Here is a 21777-nt window from a genome sequence, read left to right as displayed (position 1 = left end):
CTTTCACCGTAATGACTCCCTGAAGACACCTGTCTGTCTGTCTGTGCTTCTCTTTCACCGTAATGACTCCCTGAAGACACATGTCTGTCTGTCTGTCTGTGCTTCTCTTTCACCGTAATGACTCCCTGAAGATACCTGTCTGTCTGTCTGTCTGTGCTTCTCTTTCACCGTAATGACTCCCTGAAGACACCTGTCTGTCTGTGCTTCTCTTTCACCGTAATGACTCCCTGAAGACATCCATCTGTCTGTCTGTGCTTCTCTTTCAGGGATATGGGAAGTTGGAAGTAAAGCGAGGACAAGGAACAAGGAAAGATTGCATGTGCCTCAGGAGAGCAAGCAGCTTTCGATCAGTGTATCCATTACTGTTGTTTATACATCCCAATGAGCACTATATTCATACCATCTACCCTCCTGTTTCATTGTGTTTGGGAACAACTGAAACCAAAATATCTCCTCTAACAACACAGCCCAAAGCCAGTCTTACCTCAAAGAACACAGCCAGCGCAGCAATCATGCGTTTCTCCTTGATGGCCGCACTGAGACTGTCAAAGTCATCAGAATTGTACAGGTAGATCTGCATCTGTGAGGAGAGAGAGAGAAAGAGAGAGAGGGGGAGAGAAAGAGAGAGAGGGGGAGAGAAAGAGCGAGAGCGAGAGAGAGAGAGAGAGAGAAAGAGAGAGAGGGGGAGAGAAAGAGCGAGAGCGAGAGAGAGAGAGAGAGAGAGAAAGAGAGAGAGGGGAAGAGAGGGAGAGAAACAGCAAGAGAGAGAGAGAGAGAGAGAGCAGACAGAACATTAGAGGTTGCTCTTAAGTGGTTCTAGCACGTCAACATAAATCAGTTATTTGGACAGAATGCAGTGAACACTGGCAGGTACACAAAACATATTTCAGTAGGTTGCTATGCAAATAAACAGTACAACTTTCAATGGTTATAAAATAATTTGTAAAACAAATACTAGTTTCTCTTTCCCCCCTATTCTCCGTCATTCTGTCTACCTCACACAAACCCACTGTTATCACACATCCCAGTGCTGTACTGTAATACTGTATGCTGCTGTACTTACAGAAGTATAATCACACATCCCAGTGTTGTACTGTAATACTGTATGCTGCTGTACTTACAGAAGCATAATCACACATCCCAGTGTTGTACTGTAATAATGTATGCTGCTGTACTTACAGAAGTATAATCACACATCCTAGTGCTGTACTGTAATACTGTATGCTGCTGTACTTACAGAAGCATAATCACACACCTCAGTGCTGTACTGTAATACTGTATGCTGCTGTACTTACAGAAGTATAATCACACATCCCAGTGTTGTACTGTAATACTGTATGCTGCTGTACTTACAGAAGTATAATCACACATCCCAGTGTTGTACTGTAATACTGTATGCTGCTGTACTTACAGAAGTATAATCACACATCCCAGTGTTGTACTGTAATACTGTATGCTGCTGTACTTACAGAAGTATAATCACACACCTCAGTGCTGTACTGTAATATTGTATGCTGCTGTACTTACAGAAGTATAATCACACACCTCAGTGCTGTACTGTAATATTGTATGCTGCTGTACTTACAGAAGTATAATCACACATCCCAGTGCTGTACTGTAATACTGTATGCTGCTGTACTTACAGAAGCATAATCACACATCCCAGTGTTGTACTGTAATACTGTATGCTGCTGTACTTACAGAAGTATAATCACACATCCCAGTGCTGTACTGTAATACTGTATGCTGCTGTACTTACAGAAGTATAATCACACATCCCAGTGTTGTACTGTAATACTGTATGCTGCTGTACTTACAGAAGCATAATCACACATCCCAGTGTTGTACTGTAATACTGTATGCTGCTGTACTTACAGAAGTATAATCACACATCCCAGTGCTGTACTGTAATACTGTATGCTGCTGTACTTACAGAAGTATAATCACACATCCCAGTGTTGTACTGTAATACTGTATGCTGCTGTACTTACAGAAGCATAATCACACATCCCAGTGTTGTACTGTAATACTGTATGCTGCTGTACTTACAGAAGTATAATCACACATTCCAGTGTTGTACTGTAATACTGTATGCTGCTGTACTTACAGAAGCATAATCACACATCCCAGTGTTGTACTGTAATACTGTATGCTGCTGTACTTACAGAAGTATAATCACACATTCCAGTGTTGTACTGTAATACTGTATGCTGCTGTACTTACAGAAGTATAATCACACATTCCAGTGTTGTACTGTAATACTGTATGCTGCTGTACTTACAGAAGCATAATCACACATCCCAGTGCTGTACTGTTGTGACAGTAGCAGCAGGGTTCTACTAGGACTGGGACAATACCAGTAAGGCAATATTCTTTACACGGCAAAAATAAAAATCTGTCAAGTGTTATTTGTCACATGCTTCGTAAACAACATGTGTAGACTAACTGTGAAACGCTTAAAAGTAATAATACATACACAGTGAATAACTATAAATGTGTATTTTCTTATTTAACCAGGCAAGTCAGTTAAGAACAAATTCTTATTTACAATGACAGCCTACTCTGGCCAACCCTGAGCCAATTGTGCACCGCCCTATGGGACTAATCATGGCCAGATGTGATGTAGCCTGGATTCGAACCAGATACTACATTGATACCTCTTGCACCGAGCTTCAGTGCCTTAGACCACTGCACCACTCGGGAGCCCACTATAGTGTAGGGGTACGATGTAATTGAGGTAGATATGTACATATAACCAGGAATAAAGTGACTGGATTGCAGGGAGCTTGGCCCCAGGGAGCACTGGGCCGTATGCACTGCCCTGTGTAGAGCTTTGCGTTTGTAAGCCAAGCAGTTGCTATACCAAGCGGTGATGCAGCCAGTCAAGATGCTTTCAATGGTGCAGCTGTAGAACATTTTGAGGATCTAAGGGCTCATGCCAAATCTTTTTAGTCTCCCGAGGGGGAAGAGGCTCTTCATGACTGTGTTGGTGTGTGTGGACCATGATAGATCCTTATTGATGTGGACACTGAGGAACTTGAAGCGCTCGACCCACTCCACTAGTCCAGGATCCAGTTGCAGAGGGAGGTGGTCAGTCCCAGGGTCCTTAGCTTAGTGATGAGCTTGGAGGGCACTAAGGTGTTGAACACTGAGCTGTAGTCAATAAACAGCATTCTCACATACAGTGCCGTGAAAACGTATTTGCCCCCTTTCTAAGTAGTACGGTCTAGGGTAGGTCAGTATCCAGATTTTCATATCTTCATACCATCTTTCTCTCACCCCAGGTTATATGGTATTACCAGATTAACTGTAAGCAAAACAATAGGAAATGTCGCTGGCTACATTCTTTCTATGATAGGCCTAAACACTAGAAATATGATGGCTATGCATCGTTTTAGTTTTTTCAATGTAAGCTCATTTACTTGTGTGGCTGCCAGCCAAATAGAGTTGCACTTCTTTTGTCATCTGATGAAAATGAAGCTATTTTATGCCGAATATGTTGCACTAATGTGAATTAAAACTATAGTTGCACGTCCCTGATCAGTCTATTAAAGCAAAGAAACACTGTTGACTTTCAATATAAAATGTGACCCCTGTCAATAGACAGTGGGACATCTTTTTCTCCTGTTGTGCTATTTACAAACACGTGACTGGCTCAACTGTGCTGGGGAACTATGGTAAGCTTCATAATGTAAAATAATGTGACAGGTGAAATAAGAACGCAATCTGCGTTATCTCCTAACATATTGCACAAGTTGACTGTTGGTTTTGACTTAAAAAATAGCTACAAATATTAAAACGTATTGAAAAACATAAGAAATAGTTTCAACAGTATTGAAAAACCATCCCGTGGCTATTTCCAAATACCCAGGAATACGGTATAGCAGGAATACGGTAAAGCCTAGTATGGTCTACAGCTTATCCTGAGGTATTCTAACTCAGGCGAGCAGAACCTCGAGACGTCCTTAATATTAGAGATTACTAGAGTTAACAAAGAGACACACACCTCCCCCCTTGAGTTTAGCTGACGCTGCCGTTCTGTCCTGCCGATGCATAGAAAAACCAGCTAGATATATATGTCCTTGTACAAAAAATGACTCAGAGAAACAGGATATTACTGTTCTTCAGGTCCTGACGATAGGATAGTCTTAAACAGAGCATGTCCAGTTTGTTCAGTGATTATATGTTTGAGTAGAGGTGGTTTATGTACTCGCCGACGTAGATTTTTCAGGGTGCCCGTACGTTGGCGTCTCTAACGCTGCCTTTTTCTTTTCCGAGTTTGGGGATTAGGGCCTGGTCCAGGGAGCAGTATGTCCTGCGCCTCCGACTCGTTGAAGTAGAACTCTTCATCAAATTCGTGGTAAGTGATCGCTGTTCTGATGTCCAGAAGCTCCTTTCGGGTATAGGAAACGATGGTGGAAACATACAAAAAAAGTTAAAATGGGCGCCAAAAAACATACAAAATAGTAAAACAGCTGCTATCCACTGCAGCGCCATTGTTCCACACGAAGCAGACCAAAATCTTTGGTCCTTTAAAAACCTGCTGTATGTAAACTATTGTGTGCTATACAGTGCCTTGCAAAAGTATTCATCCCATTTGGCATTTTTCCTATTTTTTTTTGCATTACAACCTGTAATTAAAATGGATTTTTATTTGGATTTCATGTAATAGACATCTACAAAAGTGAAATTCCAAAAATACCCTACAGAAAAGTGGTGCGTGCATACAGTGGGGCAAAAAAAGTATTTAGTCAGCCACCAATTGTGCAAGTTCTCCCACTTAAAAAGATGAGAGAGGCCTGTAATTTTCATCATAGGTACACTTCAACTATGACAGACAAAATAAGAAAAAAAATCCAGAAAATCACATTGCAGGATTTTTTATGAATTTATTTATTATGGTGGAAAATAAGTATTTGGTCACCTACAAACAAGCAAGATTTCTGGCATGCCAATTTGAAAAATAAGCCACAGGAGTTTTTTGAGCGAGAATTAAGGCGACTTTCAAGTAGTAAGACATGTATAAAAGCAATAGATACCATGAATAAGAAGGGGCTAGAAGCGTATTATATGGTGAGCTACTGGGTGGCTAGGACAGGCAAGCCCCATACTATTGTGGAGGACATAATTCTGCCGCAGATATGGCTCAGACAATGCTGGGGGAAAAGGCCAAAAAAACTACACAGACAATGCTTTCATCAAACAACACTGTTTCACGACGAATCAGTGACATGGCAGGAGATGTTTTGAAACAATTACTTCTTTGCATACAAGCCAGTGAATTCTATGCGTTAAGCTGGATGAGTCAACAGACGTGGCAGGCCTGGCACAGCTCCTGGTATATGTCTGTTACGTTTATGGGGGGTCAACTGAGGAAGACATCCTCTTCAGCAAACCACTGGAAACCAGGGCAACAGGAGAGGATATTTTTTACAGTACTGGACAGCTTTGTGACATCAAATTGACTTTGGTGGTCAAGATGTGTTGGTATCTGTACTGATGGCACAAAACGCATGACAGGGAGACATGGTGGAGTGGTAACGCGCGTGGAAGCAGTTGCTCCCGACGCCACTTGGGTACACTGCAGCATCCACCGAGAGGCACTTGCTGCCAAGGGAATGCCTGACACTTGAACAATGTTTTGGACACTACAGTGAAAATGGTTAACTTTGTTAAAGCAAGGCCCCTGAACTTCCGTGTATTTTCTGCACTATGCAATGATATGATCAGCGACCATGTAACGCTTTTACAACATACAGAAGTGTGTTGGTTATCAAGGGGCAAAGTATTGACACATTTTTTTTATTTAAGAGAGGAGCTTAAAGTTTTCTTTACTGACCGTAATTTTCAGTTGTCTGACCGCTTGAATGATGACGAGTTTCTCACACAACTGGCCTATCTGGGTGATGTCTTTTCTCACCTGAATGATCTGAATCTAGGATTACAGGGACTCTCCGCAACAATATTCAATGTGCGGGACAAAAATGAAGGTTATGATTAAGAAGTTGGAGCTCTTCTCTGTCTGCATTAACAAGGACAATACACAGGTCTTTCCATCATTGTATGATTTTTTGTGTGCAAATGAACTCAAGCTTACAGACAATGTCAAATGTGATATAGCGAAGCACCTGAGTGAGTTGAGTGCACAATTATGCAGGTACTTTCCTGAAACGGATGACACAAACAACTGGATTCGTTATCCCTTTCATGCCCTGCCTCCAGTCCACTTACCAAAATCTGAACAAGAGAGCCTCATCGAAATTGCAACAAACGGTTCTGTGAAAATGTAATTTAATCAGAAGCCACTGCCAGATTTCTAGATTGGGATGCGCTCAGAGTATCCTGCCTTGGCAAATCACGCTGTTTAGACACTGATGCTCTTTGCAACCACGTGCCTATGTGAGAGTGGATTCTCAGTCCTTACTAGCATGAAAATGGAATACAGGCACAGACTATGTGTGGGAAATTATTTAAGACAGACTCTCTCCAACAAAACTCAACATTGCAGAGTTATGTGCATCCTTTCAAGCACACTCATTAACCTGCTGTGAGTTATTCACAATTTTCGATGAACAAATAAGGTTTTATATGTAAGATGGTTAAATAAAGAGCAAAATTATTGATTCATATTATATTATTGTTATTTGTGCCCTGGTCCAATAAGAGCTCTTTGTCACATCCCAAGAGCTGGGTTGTGACAAAAACTCACAATCCAGGTGAAAGCTACGATCTCTTATTGATGTCACTTGTTAAATCAACTTGTTAAATCAACTTTAATCAGTGTAGGGGAGGAGACAGGTTAAATATTTTGAAGCCTTGAGGCAATTGAGAAATAGATTGTGTGCCATTTAGAGGGTGAATGGGCAAGACCAAATATTCAAGTGCCTTTGTGTCAAGAACTGCAATGATGCTGGGTTTTTCACGCTCAACAGTGTGTATCAAGAATGGTCCACCACCCAAAGGACATGCAGTCAACTTGACACAACAGTGGGAATCATTGGAGTCAACATGGACCAGCATCCCTGTGGAAGGCTTTTGACACCTTGTAGAGTCCTTGCCCTGACAAATTGAGGCTGTTCTGAGGGCAAAAGGGGGGTGCAACTCAATATTAAGAAGGTGTTCTCAATGACTTGTACTCTGCGTGTGCGCGCAGTGCACGTGTGATGAATAATCGACATAGCAAACAAACAGCTTTGAGAATCCATCTGTTTAAACATTTTTTTTATATAGCCTAGATTAAAAATCGCATTATAACAATATTTTTTTTATTGACTGACCCAGAGGGTTTCCAAAACCTTCCATGCATGTCGACCCCTGACACCTTTTGACAGGGGCATTCAAGTGAAGTTGAGCCCTGACACACACAGATAGGGGCATTCAAGTGAAGTTGAGCCCTGACACACACAGATAGGGGCATTCCCGTGCAGTTGTTTTCTGTTTTTGGTTAATTGCACATTAATGTTTGAATAAACCATGATGATAAAAAAAATTGCTAATTGTGAACCAAAAACTAACGTGACCAGGTACATTTTTCTCACTGGCACCCTTGCGACCAATTAAAAATGTGTGTCAAACTGCCAAGTCAATCGGTCGCAAATGCGACTGTTTTTGTTGCAGTATCGAACCCTGTGAGCATGGATCCACAGCAGGATTATACTCTTCACTAAGACCTAACTCCATGCCTTAATGCTATCAATGCACAGCTCCCAAATTCATTTACTCTGAGAATGATACACTCTGAAAATGTAGGCCTTTGCATGTGTCTGCTTGATTTGTGTGAGTGTGAATGTTTGAAATACAACCACAAAGCTGGGAGAGAACAGCACCATCAAAGAAGTGCTAGCAATCAACAGTCTCTTCACTCAAACTGAATATAAAAGCTACCCCCTCATCAAACGGATGTGGCTGCCACATCCCCATCTCACCCTGTGTGTTTGTGTTTGCATCACAACTTGTCTGTTGCTCTACTGTTGCTTCCCTCTCTCTCTCCCTCCCTCTGTCTCTCTTTAATCAGATGAGTAGGCACTGAGCCATGTTGCTGTTCTCCATCCAGGAATAATTGGATGAATCAGCCATCAGACAGCCTTGAACTGTTCAGGGACAGTAGATAATGCTCAGGAGATGTCCTGTCTGGTGCATTAATACACACACAAGGCGTTGTGTATTATACAGAAGCTATGGCACATCATCAGAAGACGTTTGTTTGTCACAGACGTAAATGGCATTTTGTTGTGTTACAAAGCGGGATTAGAATGGATGTAATTATCATTTCTGGTCAACGATCTACACAAAATACTTTGTAATGTCTAAGTGGAAGACAAATTCTAATATTTATAAAACATTTGAAAAATACAACACTAATATACACTACCGTTCAAAAGTTTGGGGTCACTTAGAATCCGTTTTTTTTAAAGAAAAGCACATTTTCTGTCCATTAGAATAACATCAAATTGATCAGAAATACAGTGTAGACATTGTTAATGTTGTAAATAACTATTGTCGTGGAAACAGCAGATTTTTTATGGAATATCTATCTACATAGGTGTACAGAGGCCCATTATCAGCAACCATCACACCTGTGTTCCAATGGCACGTTGTGTTAGCTAATCCAAGTTTATAATTTTAAAAGGCTAATTGATCATTAGAAAACCCTTTTGCAATTATGTTAGCACAGCTGAAAACTGTTGTTGATTAAAGAAGCAATCAGGAGCATCAGCATTTGTGGGTTCCATTACAGACTCAAAATGGCCTGAAACAAATAACTTTCTTCTGAAATTCATCAGTCTATTCTTGTTCTGAGAAATTAAGGCTATTCCATGTGAGAAATTGCCAAGAAACTGAAGATCTCGTACAACTCTGTGTACTACTCCCTTCACAGAACATTGCAAACTGGCTCTAACCAAAATAGAAAGAGGAGTGGGAGGCCCCGGTGCACAACTGAGCAAGAGGACAAGTACATTAGAATGTCTAGTTTGAGAAACAGATGCCTCACAAGTCCTCAATTGGCAGCTTCATTAAATAGTACCCGCAAAACACCAGTCTCAACGTCAACAGTGAAGAGGCGACTCCGGGATGCTGGCCTTCTAGGCAGAGTTGCAAAGAAAAAAACATATCTCAGACTGGCCCATAAAAATAAAAGATTAAGAATGTCAAAAAAACAGACACTGGACAGAAGAACTCTGCCTAGAAGGCCAGCATCGCGGAGTCGCCTCTTCACTGTTGACGTTGAGACGGGTGTTTTGAAGGTACTATTTCAGCTTTTCATTTTATATTAATTTTGAAACAGATTTCGAAACATGTCTATAAACAACATTTCATTTTGACATTATGGGGCATTGTGTGTAGATCAATGACACAATATCTCAATTGAATCCATTTTAAATTCAGGGTGTAAAACTAAATGTGAAAAAGGTAAAGGGGTGTAAATACTTTCTGAAGACACTGTATATTATATCATATTGTATGCTGCTTGTCTTCACACTATACGTTGCTTAACAGCTAACACACACTATACAAGCTAAAATCAACCATCAATATCCTAGTGAAGCACCTTCCAGACAACGTGCAACAGAACACTCCAACAATACCCTTGACAATCAAGGTTGCTGCTGATGACAGATTGCATTGAGGAGAAAATAAATAAATAGTACATCAATATTTTAATGCATAGAGTAAAACAGGCACAAAGGCAAGTAGTCCAATCCAGCTAATTATACTTAATCACTTTCCTCAAGTTCCTTTAACTGCAGTCCTTAATGGCACCCATTTGTTGTCTGTCTGAGAGCTAGCAGGGCAATGGCTATCTATCGCACGCACACACAGAGTCTTGTATAACTAACCTTGTGGAGACACACAATTCAGTCCCGTTCAAAATCCTATTTCCCTTTACCCCTAACTCTGACCCGTACCCTTACCATAACCTGAAAACCCAAATCCTAAAATTAACCCTAGCTCCTAAACCTGACTCTAAACCTAATTCTAACCCTAATACTAATTGTAACCTTAACACTAAACCCCCTGAAGTAGCATTTGACCTTGTGGGGGCTAACAAAATGTCCCAAATTGCTCACATTTTTGTTTACTATTCTTGTGGGGACTCCTGGTCCCCACAAGTATAGTTAAACACATCCACACGTACACACATACACACACAGCTAGCACTAGCCATCCATCAACACTCAAACATTATTAGCTACATTAGTCAATTAGCTAAGCTCTGCTTTAGCCCCCCCAGGCTTCATTCCCTCACCAAGTCTGGCACACATAAGACCAACTCCTGTCAAGGGCCCACTTAGAGAAAACTTGATACTCAATTATCAAATACTTTTATAGCGATAAAAAGGGCACAACCGATGTAGCTATAAAGAACACAGAGAACATAAAAGTCGCACTGAATCAGTTGAAGTTCTAGTCAGGGATGAAAGCAGAGTGTCAATGTTTCAGCTAAATGTCAGAGTCATACTTTCATAGTGATAAAATGGGGCAATTACCACAACAAATGATACAAAAATGAACATAAAGCACATAAAACCACACTGATTCAGGAGAAGTTGACATCAGGACTTCAAAAATGTTCAACTTCACATAAACTTCCCTTTTTCAGGACCCTGTCTTCAAAGATCATTCGTAAAAATCCAAATAACTTCACAGATCTTCATTGTAAAAGGTTAAACACTGTTTCCCATGCTTGTTCAATGAATCATAAACAATTAATGAACATGTACATGTGGAACGGTCGTTAACTTCTTATGGGCAGGTGGGACTGTAGCGTCCCACCTGGCCAACATCCGGTGAAATTGCAGAGCGCGAAATTCAAACAACAGAATTATAAATATTTAACTTTCATAACATCACAAGTGTAATACATCAAAATAAAGCTTAACTTCTTGTTAATCCAGCCGCTGTGTCAGATTCCAAAAAGGCTTTACGGCGAAAGCACACCATGCGATTATTTGAGGACAGCGCCCCGCTACAAAACCATGAAAAACATATTTCAACCAGGCAGGTGATTGACTGAAGCGTGCCAGCTAAACTGAGTTTTTATGAAAAGGACATTATCGAACAAAAGGACCATTTGTGATATAACTGGGACCTTTTGGAGTGCCAACAGAAGAAGATCATCAGAGGTAAGGCATTTATTATATCTCTATTTCTGACTTTCGTGGCGAAAGTCAGAAATAGAGATATAATAAATGCCTTACCTCTGATGATCTTCTTCTGTTGGCACTCCAAAAGGTCCCAGTTATATCACAAATGGTCCTTTTGTTCGATAATGTCCTTTTCATAAAAACTCAGTTTAGCTGGCACGCTTCAGTCAATAATCCACTAAGTTTCCCGCCATCAAAATGCATACAAAATGAATCCCAAACGTTACTAATAACCTTTTCCAAACAAGTCAAGCAACGTTTAAAATTAAACCTTTGGTACCCTAATACGTAAATAAACAATACATTTTAAGACGGAGAATCGTTATTGTCTTTACCGGAGAAAAACACCAAAGAACGTGCTCTCTTCCACGCGCTTGGAAACACTACAGTCAAAATGGGAGCCACCTAGAAAAACTACAATTTAGTGGATGCCCTAGGAACTGCAATCTGGAAGGATTTCACCTTGTAATAAAAGTGACAGCCATTGAAAACAGTGGTAGGCTGAATTTTCTTGGGGGGCAGGTTTGTCCTCGGGGTTTGTCCTCGGGGTTTCACCTGCCATATCAGTTCTGTTATAGACACTTGAGAGTGTTTTCTATCCAAATATACAATTTATATGCATATCCTAGCCTCTGGGCCTGAGTAACAGGCAGTTTACTTTGGGCACGTTTTTCATCCGGTCGTGAAAACGTCGCCTATGGGCACAAACCCACCGTCGCTGGACCAGACAAGACTGGCAAAAAGTGTTCTTCACTGACACAGTTTTGTCTGGTCGGATTTGTGATGGTCGTTTATCATCGAAGGAATGAGCATTACACAGAGGTCTGTACTCTGGAGCGGGATCGATTTGGAGGTGGAGGGTAAGTCATGGTCTGGAGCGGTGTGTCACAGCATCATTGGACTGAGCTTGTTGTCATTGCAGGCAATTTCAACCCTGTGCTTTACAGAGAAGACATCTTCCTCCCTCATGTGGTGCCCTTCCTGCAGGCTCATCCTGACATGACCCTCCAGCATGACAATGCCACCAGCCATACTGCTCGTTCTGTGCGTGATTTCCTGCAAGAGAGGAATGTTAGTGTTTTGCAATGGCCAGCGAAGAGCCCAGATCTCGAACCGGGGACCTTTTGGATCGGAGGGTGACAACTAGGGCCATTCCCCCCAGAAGGTGCAGGTGCCTTGGTGCCTTGGTGGAAGATTGGAGTAACATCTCACAGCAATAACAGGCAAATCTGGTGCAGTCCATGAGGAGGAGATGCACTGCAGTACCTACAGTGCCTTGCGAAAGTATTCGCCCCCCTTGAACTTTGCGACCTTTTGCCACATTTCAGGCTTCAAACATAAAGATATAAAACTGTATTTTTTTGTAAAGAATCAACAACAAGTGGGACACAATCATGAAGTGGAACGACATTTATTGGATATTTCAAACTTTTTTAACAAATCAAACACTGAAAATTGGGCGTGCAAAATTATTCAGCCCCCTTAAGTTAATACTTTGTAGCGCCACCTTTTGCTGCGATTACAGCTGTAAGTCGCTTGGGGTATGTCTCTATCAGTTTTGCACATCGAGAGACTGAAGTGTTTTCCCATTCCTCCTTGCAAAACAGCTCGAGCTCAGTGAGGTTGGATGGAGAGCATTTGTGAACAGCAGTTTTCAGTTCTTTCCACAGATTATCGATTGGATTCAGGTCTGGACTTTGACTTGGCCATTCTAACACCTGGATATGTTTATTTTTGAACCATTCCATTGTAGAATTTGCTTTATGTTTTGGATCATTGTCTTGTTGGAAGACAAATCTCCGTCCCAGTCTCAGGTCTTTTGCAGACTCCATCAGGTTTTCTTCCAGAATGGTCCTGTATTTGGCTCCATCCATCTTCCCATCAATTTTAACCATCTTCCCTGTCCCTGCTGAAGAAAAGCAGGCCCAAACCATGATGCTGCCACCACCATGTTTGACAGTGGGGATGGTGTGTTCAGCTGTGTTGCTTTTACGCCAAACATAACGTTTTGCATTGTTGCCAAAAAGTTAAATTTTGGTTTCATCTGACCAGAGCACCTTCTTCCACATGTTTGGTGTGTCTCCCAGGTGGCTTGTGGCAAACTTTAAACGACACTTTTTATAGATATCTTTAAGAAATGGCTTTCTTCTTGCCACTCTTCCATAAAGGCCAGATTTGTGCAATATACGACTGATTGTTGTCCTATGGACAGTCTCCCACCTCAGCTGTAGATCTCTGCAGTTCATCCAGAGTGATCATGGGCCTCTTGGCTGCATCTCTGATCAGTCTTCTCCTTGTATGAGCTGAAAGTTTAGAGGGACGGCCAGGTCTTGGTAGATTTGCAGTGGTCTGATACTCCTTCCATTTCAATATTATCGCTTGCACAGTGCTCCTTGGGATGTTTAAAGCTTGGGAAATATTTTTGTATCCAAATCCGGCATTAAACTTCTTCACAACAGTATCTCGGACCTGCCTGGTGTGTTCCTTGTTCTTCATGATGCTCTCTGCGCTTCTAACGGACCTCTGAGACTATCACAGTGCAGGTGCATTTATACAGAGACTTGATTACACACAGGTGGATTGCATTTATCATCATTAGTCATTTAGGTCAACATTGGATCATTCAGAGATCCTCACTGAACTTCTGGAGAGAGTTTGCTGCACTGAAAGTAAAGGGGCTGAATAATTTTGCACGCCCAATTTTTCAGTTTTTGATTTGTTAAAAAAGTTTGAAATATCCAATAAATGTCGTTCCACTTCATGATTGTGTCCCACTTGTTGTTGATTCTTCACAAAATACAGTTTTATATCTTTATGTTTGAAGCCTGAAATGTGGCAAAAGGTCGCAAAGTTCAAGGGGGCCGAATACTTTCGCAAGGCACTGTAATGCAGCTGGTGGCCACACCAGATACTGACTGTTTCTTTTGATTTGACCCCCCCCCCCTTTGTTCAGGGACACATTATTAAATGTCTGTTAGTCACATGTCTGTGGAACTTGTTTGGTTTATGTCTCAGTTGTTGAATCTTATGTTCATACAAATATTTACACATGCGCCCTTTACTGAGGAGTGGCTTCCACCTGGCCACTCTACCATAAAGGCCTGATTGGTGGAGTGCTGTAGAGATGGTTGTCCTGGAAGGTTCTCCCATCTCCACAGAGGAACCGTGGATCTCTATCAGAGTGACCATCAGGTTTTTGGTCGGCTCTCTGACCATGGCCCTTCTACCCCAATTGCTCAGTTTGGCTCGGCAGCCCACTCTAGGAAGAGTCTTGGTGGTTACAAACTTTTTCCGTCTAAGAATGATGGAGGCCACTGTGTTCTTGGGGACCTTCCATGTTGCTGAAATGTTTTGGTACCCTCCCCAGTGCCTCGACAAAATCCTGTCTCAGAGCTCTATAGACAATTCCTTCGACCTCATGGCTTGGTTTTTGCTCTGACAAGTGGGAATTATATAGACTGGTGTGTGCCTTTCCAAATCAAGTGCAAGGAATTGAATTTACCACAGATGGACTCAAATCAAACTTTGTCACATGTGCCGAATACAACAAGTGAAGACCGTGAAATGCTTACTTACAATCCCTTAACCAACAGTGCAGTTCAAGAAGAGTTACTTTCAAATAAATGAAAGTAAAAAATAACACAACAAATAAACAATAGCGAGGCTATATACAGGGGGTACCGATAACGATACCGAGTAAGCGGAGTTCTCCAATCAAGTTCTAGAAACATCTGAAGGATGATCAATGGAAACAGGATGAACCTGAGCTCAATTTCGAGCCTCCATAGCAAAGGGTTTGAATACTTATGTAAATAAGGTATACTATTTTTTCTTTAAACCTGTTTTCGCTTTGTCATTTGGGGGTATTTTGTATAGATTGATGAAGTAAAACATTAATTTCATCCATTTTAGAATAATGCTGTAACGTAATAAAATGTTGAATAAGGGAAGGGGTATGAATACTTTCCGAATGCACTGTATAACACAACAAATATAGCAAAAGGGCATAAAAGGACACTGACTCAGGGACAAGTTGAAGTCAGGTGAAGTTATTGGTGGGATAACGTTTAGAGTAAGCAGTGCAACAATATTCATCACTCCTCTTGTGTCTGTGTGACATTCTATGTTGTGCCCCCATGTTGTCCATGAATTAATACTCTGTTGTGATCCCATGCTACTGTCATGACGTGGCACTTTTGGGGTGTATATGGTCCCCCCCCACCCCCCCTCACTCTCTCTCCCACATCAGGTTTTACAACGGTCATAAAATCCTGCTAGAAACTTCCTCTCTTCGCTGCCATGGAGTATGGAGGGAGAGAGCCTATGGAGAACAAAGGCATTATTCTTCCCAAACCTACTAATCCCCAAAATTGGAGAATTAAACAATATTTATATTTTTGAGAATGTGGGAATGGTCCATGGACACTTAAGGGACAGTCATGTCAAGTTTGTTTCATTTGGAGATCTCATGAAGGACTGGAAACACATATAACTATATCTCTTAATGTTCCCAGCTTACATCTGAAGGTTGTATAAGATTAATGAATAAGTATAAGAATACTTTTGAAAAGATAACCATGTGATTTAGTCTTCCAAATGAGAATGGATTGTCTTATGGTAACTTATGCACAATCAGTAGCCACGCCCAGGTGGGCACTGAGATGGCCCTTTTTTACCCAAGTATAAAATCCTGTGACCCAATTCACACCAGATCATGCAAACCATGGTGTAAGCTAAGGTTGCAAATTGTTGAATTTCTAAGACCAGAAAATATGAAGTGGTTGAAATGGTTGGCACTACAACTCTACCAAAGGACAAGACCATACAGCGTGGAGCATTGGCTACACGGCTGGAATGGTTCAACTCTGAGACTATCAATTCACTACAGAAGTAAGAAATCCTAGGTCGTTGAACTACCAGTCCGCTGCCGGAAATGTACGAAGCCTAGGACAAGAATACCGACATCCGCCGAAACATCTGACGTATCCATTATGAACACAACCAGAGACTTTCTGTCGATTGACTCTCCAGCAGACGGACCGGCGACCACAGAGAGAAACAACAAGCCATACACTCGTAAATATGTACATTTTCAAATGAGCGGTCTTCATATAAGGTATTAGCAATTTCGATGAGTGTAGTTATCAGCTATGAGTTTCCCGCTCTTGAGCGGTCCCCAACCCCTTTCCTTTGTCTACCAAGCCATCCTATCGGTTTCGTCCACTAGGGACTTGTTCTTTATATCATGTAATACTCAATGTATGAACTATTGTGTGTGTGTTTCTGTGATTATTGTATTTCTGTGATTAATTAGCTAGTTAGTAAATAAATAATTAAGCCGATTTGTATATCGCTGATTCATCATTTAGGCTAGGGTTCGTGCAGATATCCAAGGGGTTGCGATGTTCAGTAATGAGAACTTATGAGGTAATAATGGTACGTTAATAGTAGACTAACTGATAAGATATGAAAATATCTGAAGAGTCGATTTGGGAAATAGAGACTCTATAAACATTTTCCCGTGGTGCCTCAACTTCCTAGTTAATTCAAGTTTACATGATTAGTTTAATCACGCAATAATAATTACACAGAGAATTGATTTGATAAAATAACCGTCTTCACATTTAATGATAGTCCAGACATGACACTACCCATGTATTATAACTGTCTGTGGGGCCAAGGAGAGAACCAACAGCCATAAAACAACATTCTGCTTTTATCATTTATAAGTATAAGACTCTTTGGTTGTAAATCAAGTTGGTTGTGAGGCAGAAATATGTGCAATGTTAATGAGACCTTGTTGTTCACTTTGAGCACAAAGTAAAGCACAGGCTCTCACCAAGACCAACAAACAGACAAAAATCACATCGCAAGAACAATTATAGTAGCTGCGAGCATATGAAAGCATGCACACACACATCCACCCTTCTGCTGTGCCTTGCATATCACATTTCATATCATATTTCATATCATATTTCATATTCGTATAATGAATGTAACAGGAGGTGACACATTAATACATTATTATAACAGATATCCCCGTGGCCTCCTGTGGGGGAAATAGCGCCTTCATCAATCACTGCACTGACTGGGATCTAACAGGTGGTCCATTATCGATCCCACCACTTCACTGCTTTGAAAAAGAGCATGACAACATCAGCCAGGGGCCACAGGCAGTGCAGCCCACTGGTCTTTATGTAACGGCCATGCTCACAATATGGCAATGTGGTTCAGTGATCACCAGTGCCAGGCTCACAACTTGGCAGTGTGTTTCAGTGCAGCTCAGTGATCACCATAGGGGCGGACCATGTTCATGTTTGTCAGGATATGTAAACAAGACAGGAGTGATCTGAAGGTCTTAGAGGATTACTGTGCTGCTTGTCTTGTCTGCCAGGCAATACCAAATGACTAACTAAATTGGATGATATGCTTGCAGCTACTATACAAACTCTTAAATCAATTGTTAAAATGTTGTTCTAAAAGTTGGGTTTGAGGTTCTCCAAATAAGCTCTAACTTTGGAAAAAAATCCCACCATGCCCCACGGTCAGCTTCACACGATGAATGAAAAACTTGAGAATGAGAATCAGGCGGGCGCATTGGGCGTTCACGCATCAATCTACGGGGCAGATTTTATCCCTGAGAACTTCCACAGCTATCAACAATGGAAGGAGCGCTTCAGTGAAAATTTGCTTCTCAAAGTGGATGCCCTCTCTACCATCAATAAGGCTTCCAAAGCATCTCAAACAGCCAGCAGAACCAGCAGAGATCGTGAGAATGAAAGTGAATTGGTTAAGTGAAAGAGCTAGCTTGCTACCTACATGCTAACATTTGCTAGCTATAGCGCATTTAGCTCACGTCTTCCATCTAAATAACACTGATACAACTAACCAAATGTAAACATGTCTGCCAGCTGTTACATTTTTTAATGTTTAGTCATTTAGCAGATGCTCTTATCCAGAGCGACTTACAGAGTGAGTGTACATTCTACGTACTTCTTCGTACTGGTCCCCTGTGGGAATCAAACCCACAACCCTGGCATTGCAAGCACCATGTTTTAACAACTGAGCCACATGAGACCTTATGGCAGCTAACTGCTGAGGCTGTCATACTGTAGATAGGCTTGTACTATGGGAAGAGTAGTTTCGGCCACGATGGAGGTCACTGTTACTGTATAGAGCAAGTTTTAAAGGTTTTTGTGGGGCTGTACGTTGGGGTAAACCGGCCATTCTGAGGCTCTGGGAGAGTTTCATATAAAGTCTGCCGAGTGCGGACTAAACTGAATTGTGATGCTTCGGTTAGTGATTCGACCATGGATCTGGTGGCATTTCGGAGAAGCCCCAGAGCCATGCTTTCTTTGGAGGGGTAAATTGTGGATTTGGCTCAATGGAAAAGTTTATTTTGTGATCTTAGGACGATCGTTGTTGCAGTTGTTTCTTGTTGAAGAATCAGCTGCAAACTTTAGCTTGCTATAGCTAGCTATCTTCTTCCTCCGTTTCTGAAGTTATTTGTTTAAATTTTTTTCTAGCTGGCAAAATAAGCTCGTTTTTACCATGATACTCTTATAATGCCCGTGTCTAAGTGATGGAAGTGGGGGGAACAGGCCGTGGATCAGGTAGCTGAGGTCCTTGAGGATCTTCTTGGCCTTCCTGCAACACCTGGTGTTTTAGGTGTGCTGGAGGGCAGGCAGTGAGCACCCAATGATGCATTCGGCTGAGCATCCCAAACTCTGTAGAGTTGTCTGTGTGTGTCTGTGTGTGTGTGTGTGTGTCTGTCTGTCTGTGTGTGTGTCTGTGTGTGTGTGTGCTTTATCCAGAGTGTGAGGCTTCCGCAGGCAGTTTTCTCCTCTTTATTCCACTGCTATTGCACTTCCTCTCTTCCTTTCTGTGTGCCAGAGGTCAGGGGTAATTTCCCCATGGTGTCACTTACTGCATCTCAATCCCTGCTGCCAGAACCCCAGCCAGCCCTATCTGGGCCGAGTGTTCCATGCTAAACAGGACCTCAATCCCTGCTGCCAGAACCCCATACAGCCAGTCCTGGTTTAGGGTTAGATTTAGCTGCCAGAACCCCAGCCAGCCCTATCTGGGCTGAGTGTTCCATGCTAAACAGGACAGCTTCTAGAGGAAGACCGGTCACACACACACACACACACACACACAGACACAGACGCGCACGCACGCACGCACACTTCCATTTCCCATCCGTTTGTCATTGCAATGAGACACTGAATGAGCTCAGTCTGTAAATACTCTCACTTCACAAAGTTATCCCCCTGATCTGCTACAGCATAAAGTCAAGACTTTGAGGTGAGTGATTTTGAAGTTAAATCCTCATACACAACTATGTCCCCTAGGTGTTTGCATTGTGAAGCTACAAGATACAAAGCCAGAAGCTATGTAGCACATACACACTCATCCCCACCCACCGACACACACCCACACCCACACACGAGGGCTCTTCAGAGCATCTACATTCAAACATATGGTTTGTTTAGACTTTATTTTATCTGGGTTCTTTGTTTCTTTGTTCCGTGTCCAATGGGGCACAACAGTGGAATGAATCACCCACCCATTCCCTCCCTAAGCCATTCTTTGTATTAGTGACATTGTGTTGGGGAGGCTCCATCAGTCTACAGCTCAGAGGGAGGCCGGTGAGTGAGCGCACTTGATAAAATGGAGGACAAGTAAGCAGCAAGAAGTGCACAGGAAAAATTGCAGCCCCTTTTCTGAGAAAGGAAACAATAATCATACGTTGAAGATAACTATCTGAAGTTCTGTTCTCAAGTGAATCTAAGAAAGACTACTAGACGATATATATGGCTGATATGGTATGATGAAAATTACCATTTTCCATTGAATGACAAATAAATGTCTCAAGGCTTTTAGATACAGTTTATTTGTGGGAAGACTGAACATTCATATGATATGAAAATAGAAGGCTAGTGATGTTTGACAAATCATATAGTGGACTTATGAATGGACAATCAAAGTTTGTTAGGGGTAAGCCAAACTATATACACATATTGGGACACGGCCATAGAGAAGAGTGACTGGTAACAATCCTAAAGGATGTCAGGTTTTATGAAGGTCTCTTTACCTTTTAACTCTTATTCCTCAAAATGTTTACACACGGATACACAAACGCACGCACACGTCATGTCTATTTCAAATGGAAAATACTACACACTACAAACAGGTTTCCATTGATCGCGTCATTGGTCTAAAGATCGCCAACATGTTCATCCATTGGACAGGAGTGGATTTCTCTGTCCAACTTTCCTTATTACAACACATGATGAAGGAAATTGTGTTTTCAAATAAATTATGATTCCCAAATCATTTTGAAGGTGTGATGGCCCCAGTTGCATTTTCAAACAAATAATTTTTCTTCATGAAATCCATAGCCTAATATGTAAACATAGGGTGATAGTCTTCCTAGGTTTTGGCCTTTCTAGGGAGTTTTTCCTAGCCACCGTGTTTTCCTAGCCACCGTGCTTCTACGCATTGCTTGCTGTTTGGGGTTTTAGGCTGGGTTTCTGTACAGCACTTTGAGATATCAGCTGATGTACGAAGGGCTATATAAATACATTTGATTTGATTTTAGTGGGAAATTGACAGTGAGCTGTGAGCAAAATAAGCAGACTGGAAGTTGACAATGGCTTAATAGGTATAAATACATTGAATTTCTATGGTTGCAGTCCTCAAAGATGGAATTGAATCAAATCTAATGATTTACCGCCTATAGTTGCCATTTTATTCTAAATGTCTTCTACTTGCAAAAACCACTTTTTTTATATAGAAATTATGTTTATTTGCAGGGAAATGATTGTCTTGAATCGTGTACAAATCCTTGCGACATAGGGCCGTGCATTATCATGCTGAAACATGAGCTGATGGCGGAAGATGAATAGCACGACAGTGGGCCTAAGGATCTCGTCACGGTATTCATCTGTGCATTCAAATTTGCATCAATAAAATGTGATTGTGTTAGTTGTCTGTAGCTTATGTATGCCCATACCCAAACCCCACTGACACCATGGGGCACTGATCACAACATTGACATCAGCAAACCGCTCTCCCACACAACGCCATACACGTGGTCTGCGGTTGTGAGGCCAGTTGGTACTGCCAAAATCTCTATAACAACATTGTAAGTGACTTATGGTAGTGAAATGAACATACAATTCTCTGGCAACAGCTCTGGTGGACATTCCTGCAGTCAGCATGCCAATTGCATGCCCCTCAAAACTTGAGGCATCTGTGGCATTGTGTTGTGTGACCAAACTGCACATTTTAGAGTGGCCTTTTATTGTCCCCAGCACGTGCACCTGTGTAATGATCATGCTGTTTAATCAGCTTCTTGATATGCCATACCTGTCAGATGGATGGATAATCTTGGTAAAGGAGAAATGCTCACTAACAGGTATGTAAACTAATTTGTCCATAAAATTTGAGAGAAATACGTTTTTTGTGCATATGGAACATTTCTGGGATCTTTTATTTCAGCTCATAAAACATGGGACCAACACTTTACATGTTGCGTTTATATTTTTGTTCAGTGTAGTAGCACCATTGGCAACAATTACAGATTATTTCTGGGTAAGTCGCTAAGAGCTTTCCACAACAGGATTGT

General features: G+C 41.5%; 1 protein-coding gene across 1 annotated transcript in view; it reads right to left on the bottom strand.

Annotated features, from left to right (window-relative positions):
* Positions 1–21777, bottom strand: part of LOC110528344 (receptor-type tyrosine-protein phosphatase gamma) — a 218773-nt gene that overhangs the window by 66501 nt on the left and 130495 nt on the right. The window contains exon 5 of the mRNA XM_036983922.2: positions 485–580. Within this exon, the coding sequence (XP_036839817.2) occupies positions 485–580 (96 nt within the window). The remainder of the gene's footprint in view (positions 1–484; positions 581–21777) is intronic.

This window comes from Oncorhynchus mykiss, chromosome 7 (assembly GCF_057628025.1).
Source record: "Oncorhynchus mykiss isolate SJ-2025 chromosome 7, ASM5762802v1, whole genome shotgun sequence".
Classification (NCBI taxonomy): Eukaryota; Metazoa; Chordata; class Actinopteri; order Salmoniformes; family Salmonidae; genus Oncorhynchus; species Oncorhynchus mykiss.
The sequence above is the reverse complement of the archived record's forward strand: the minus strand, read 5'-3'. Positions and strand labels throughout refer to the sequence as shown.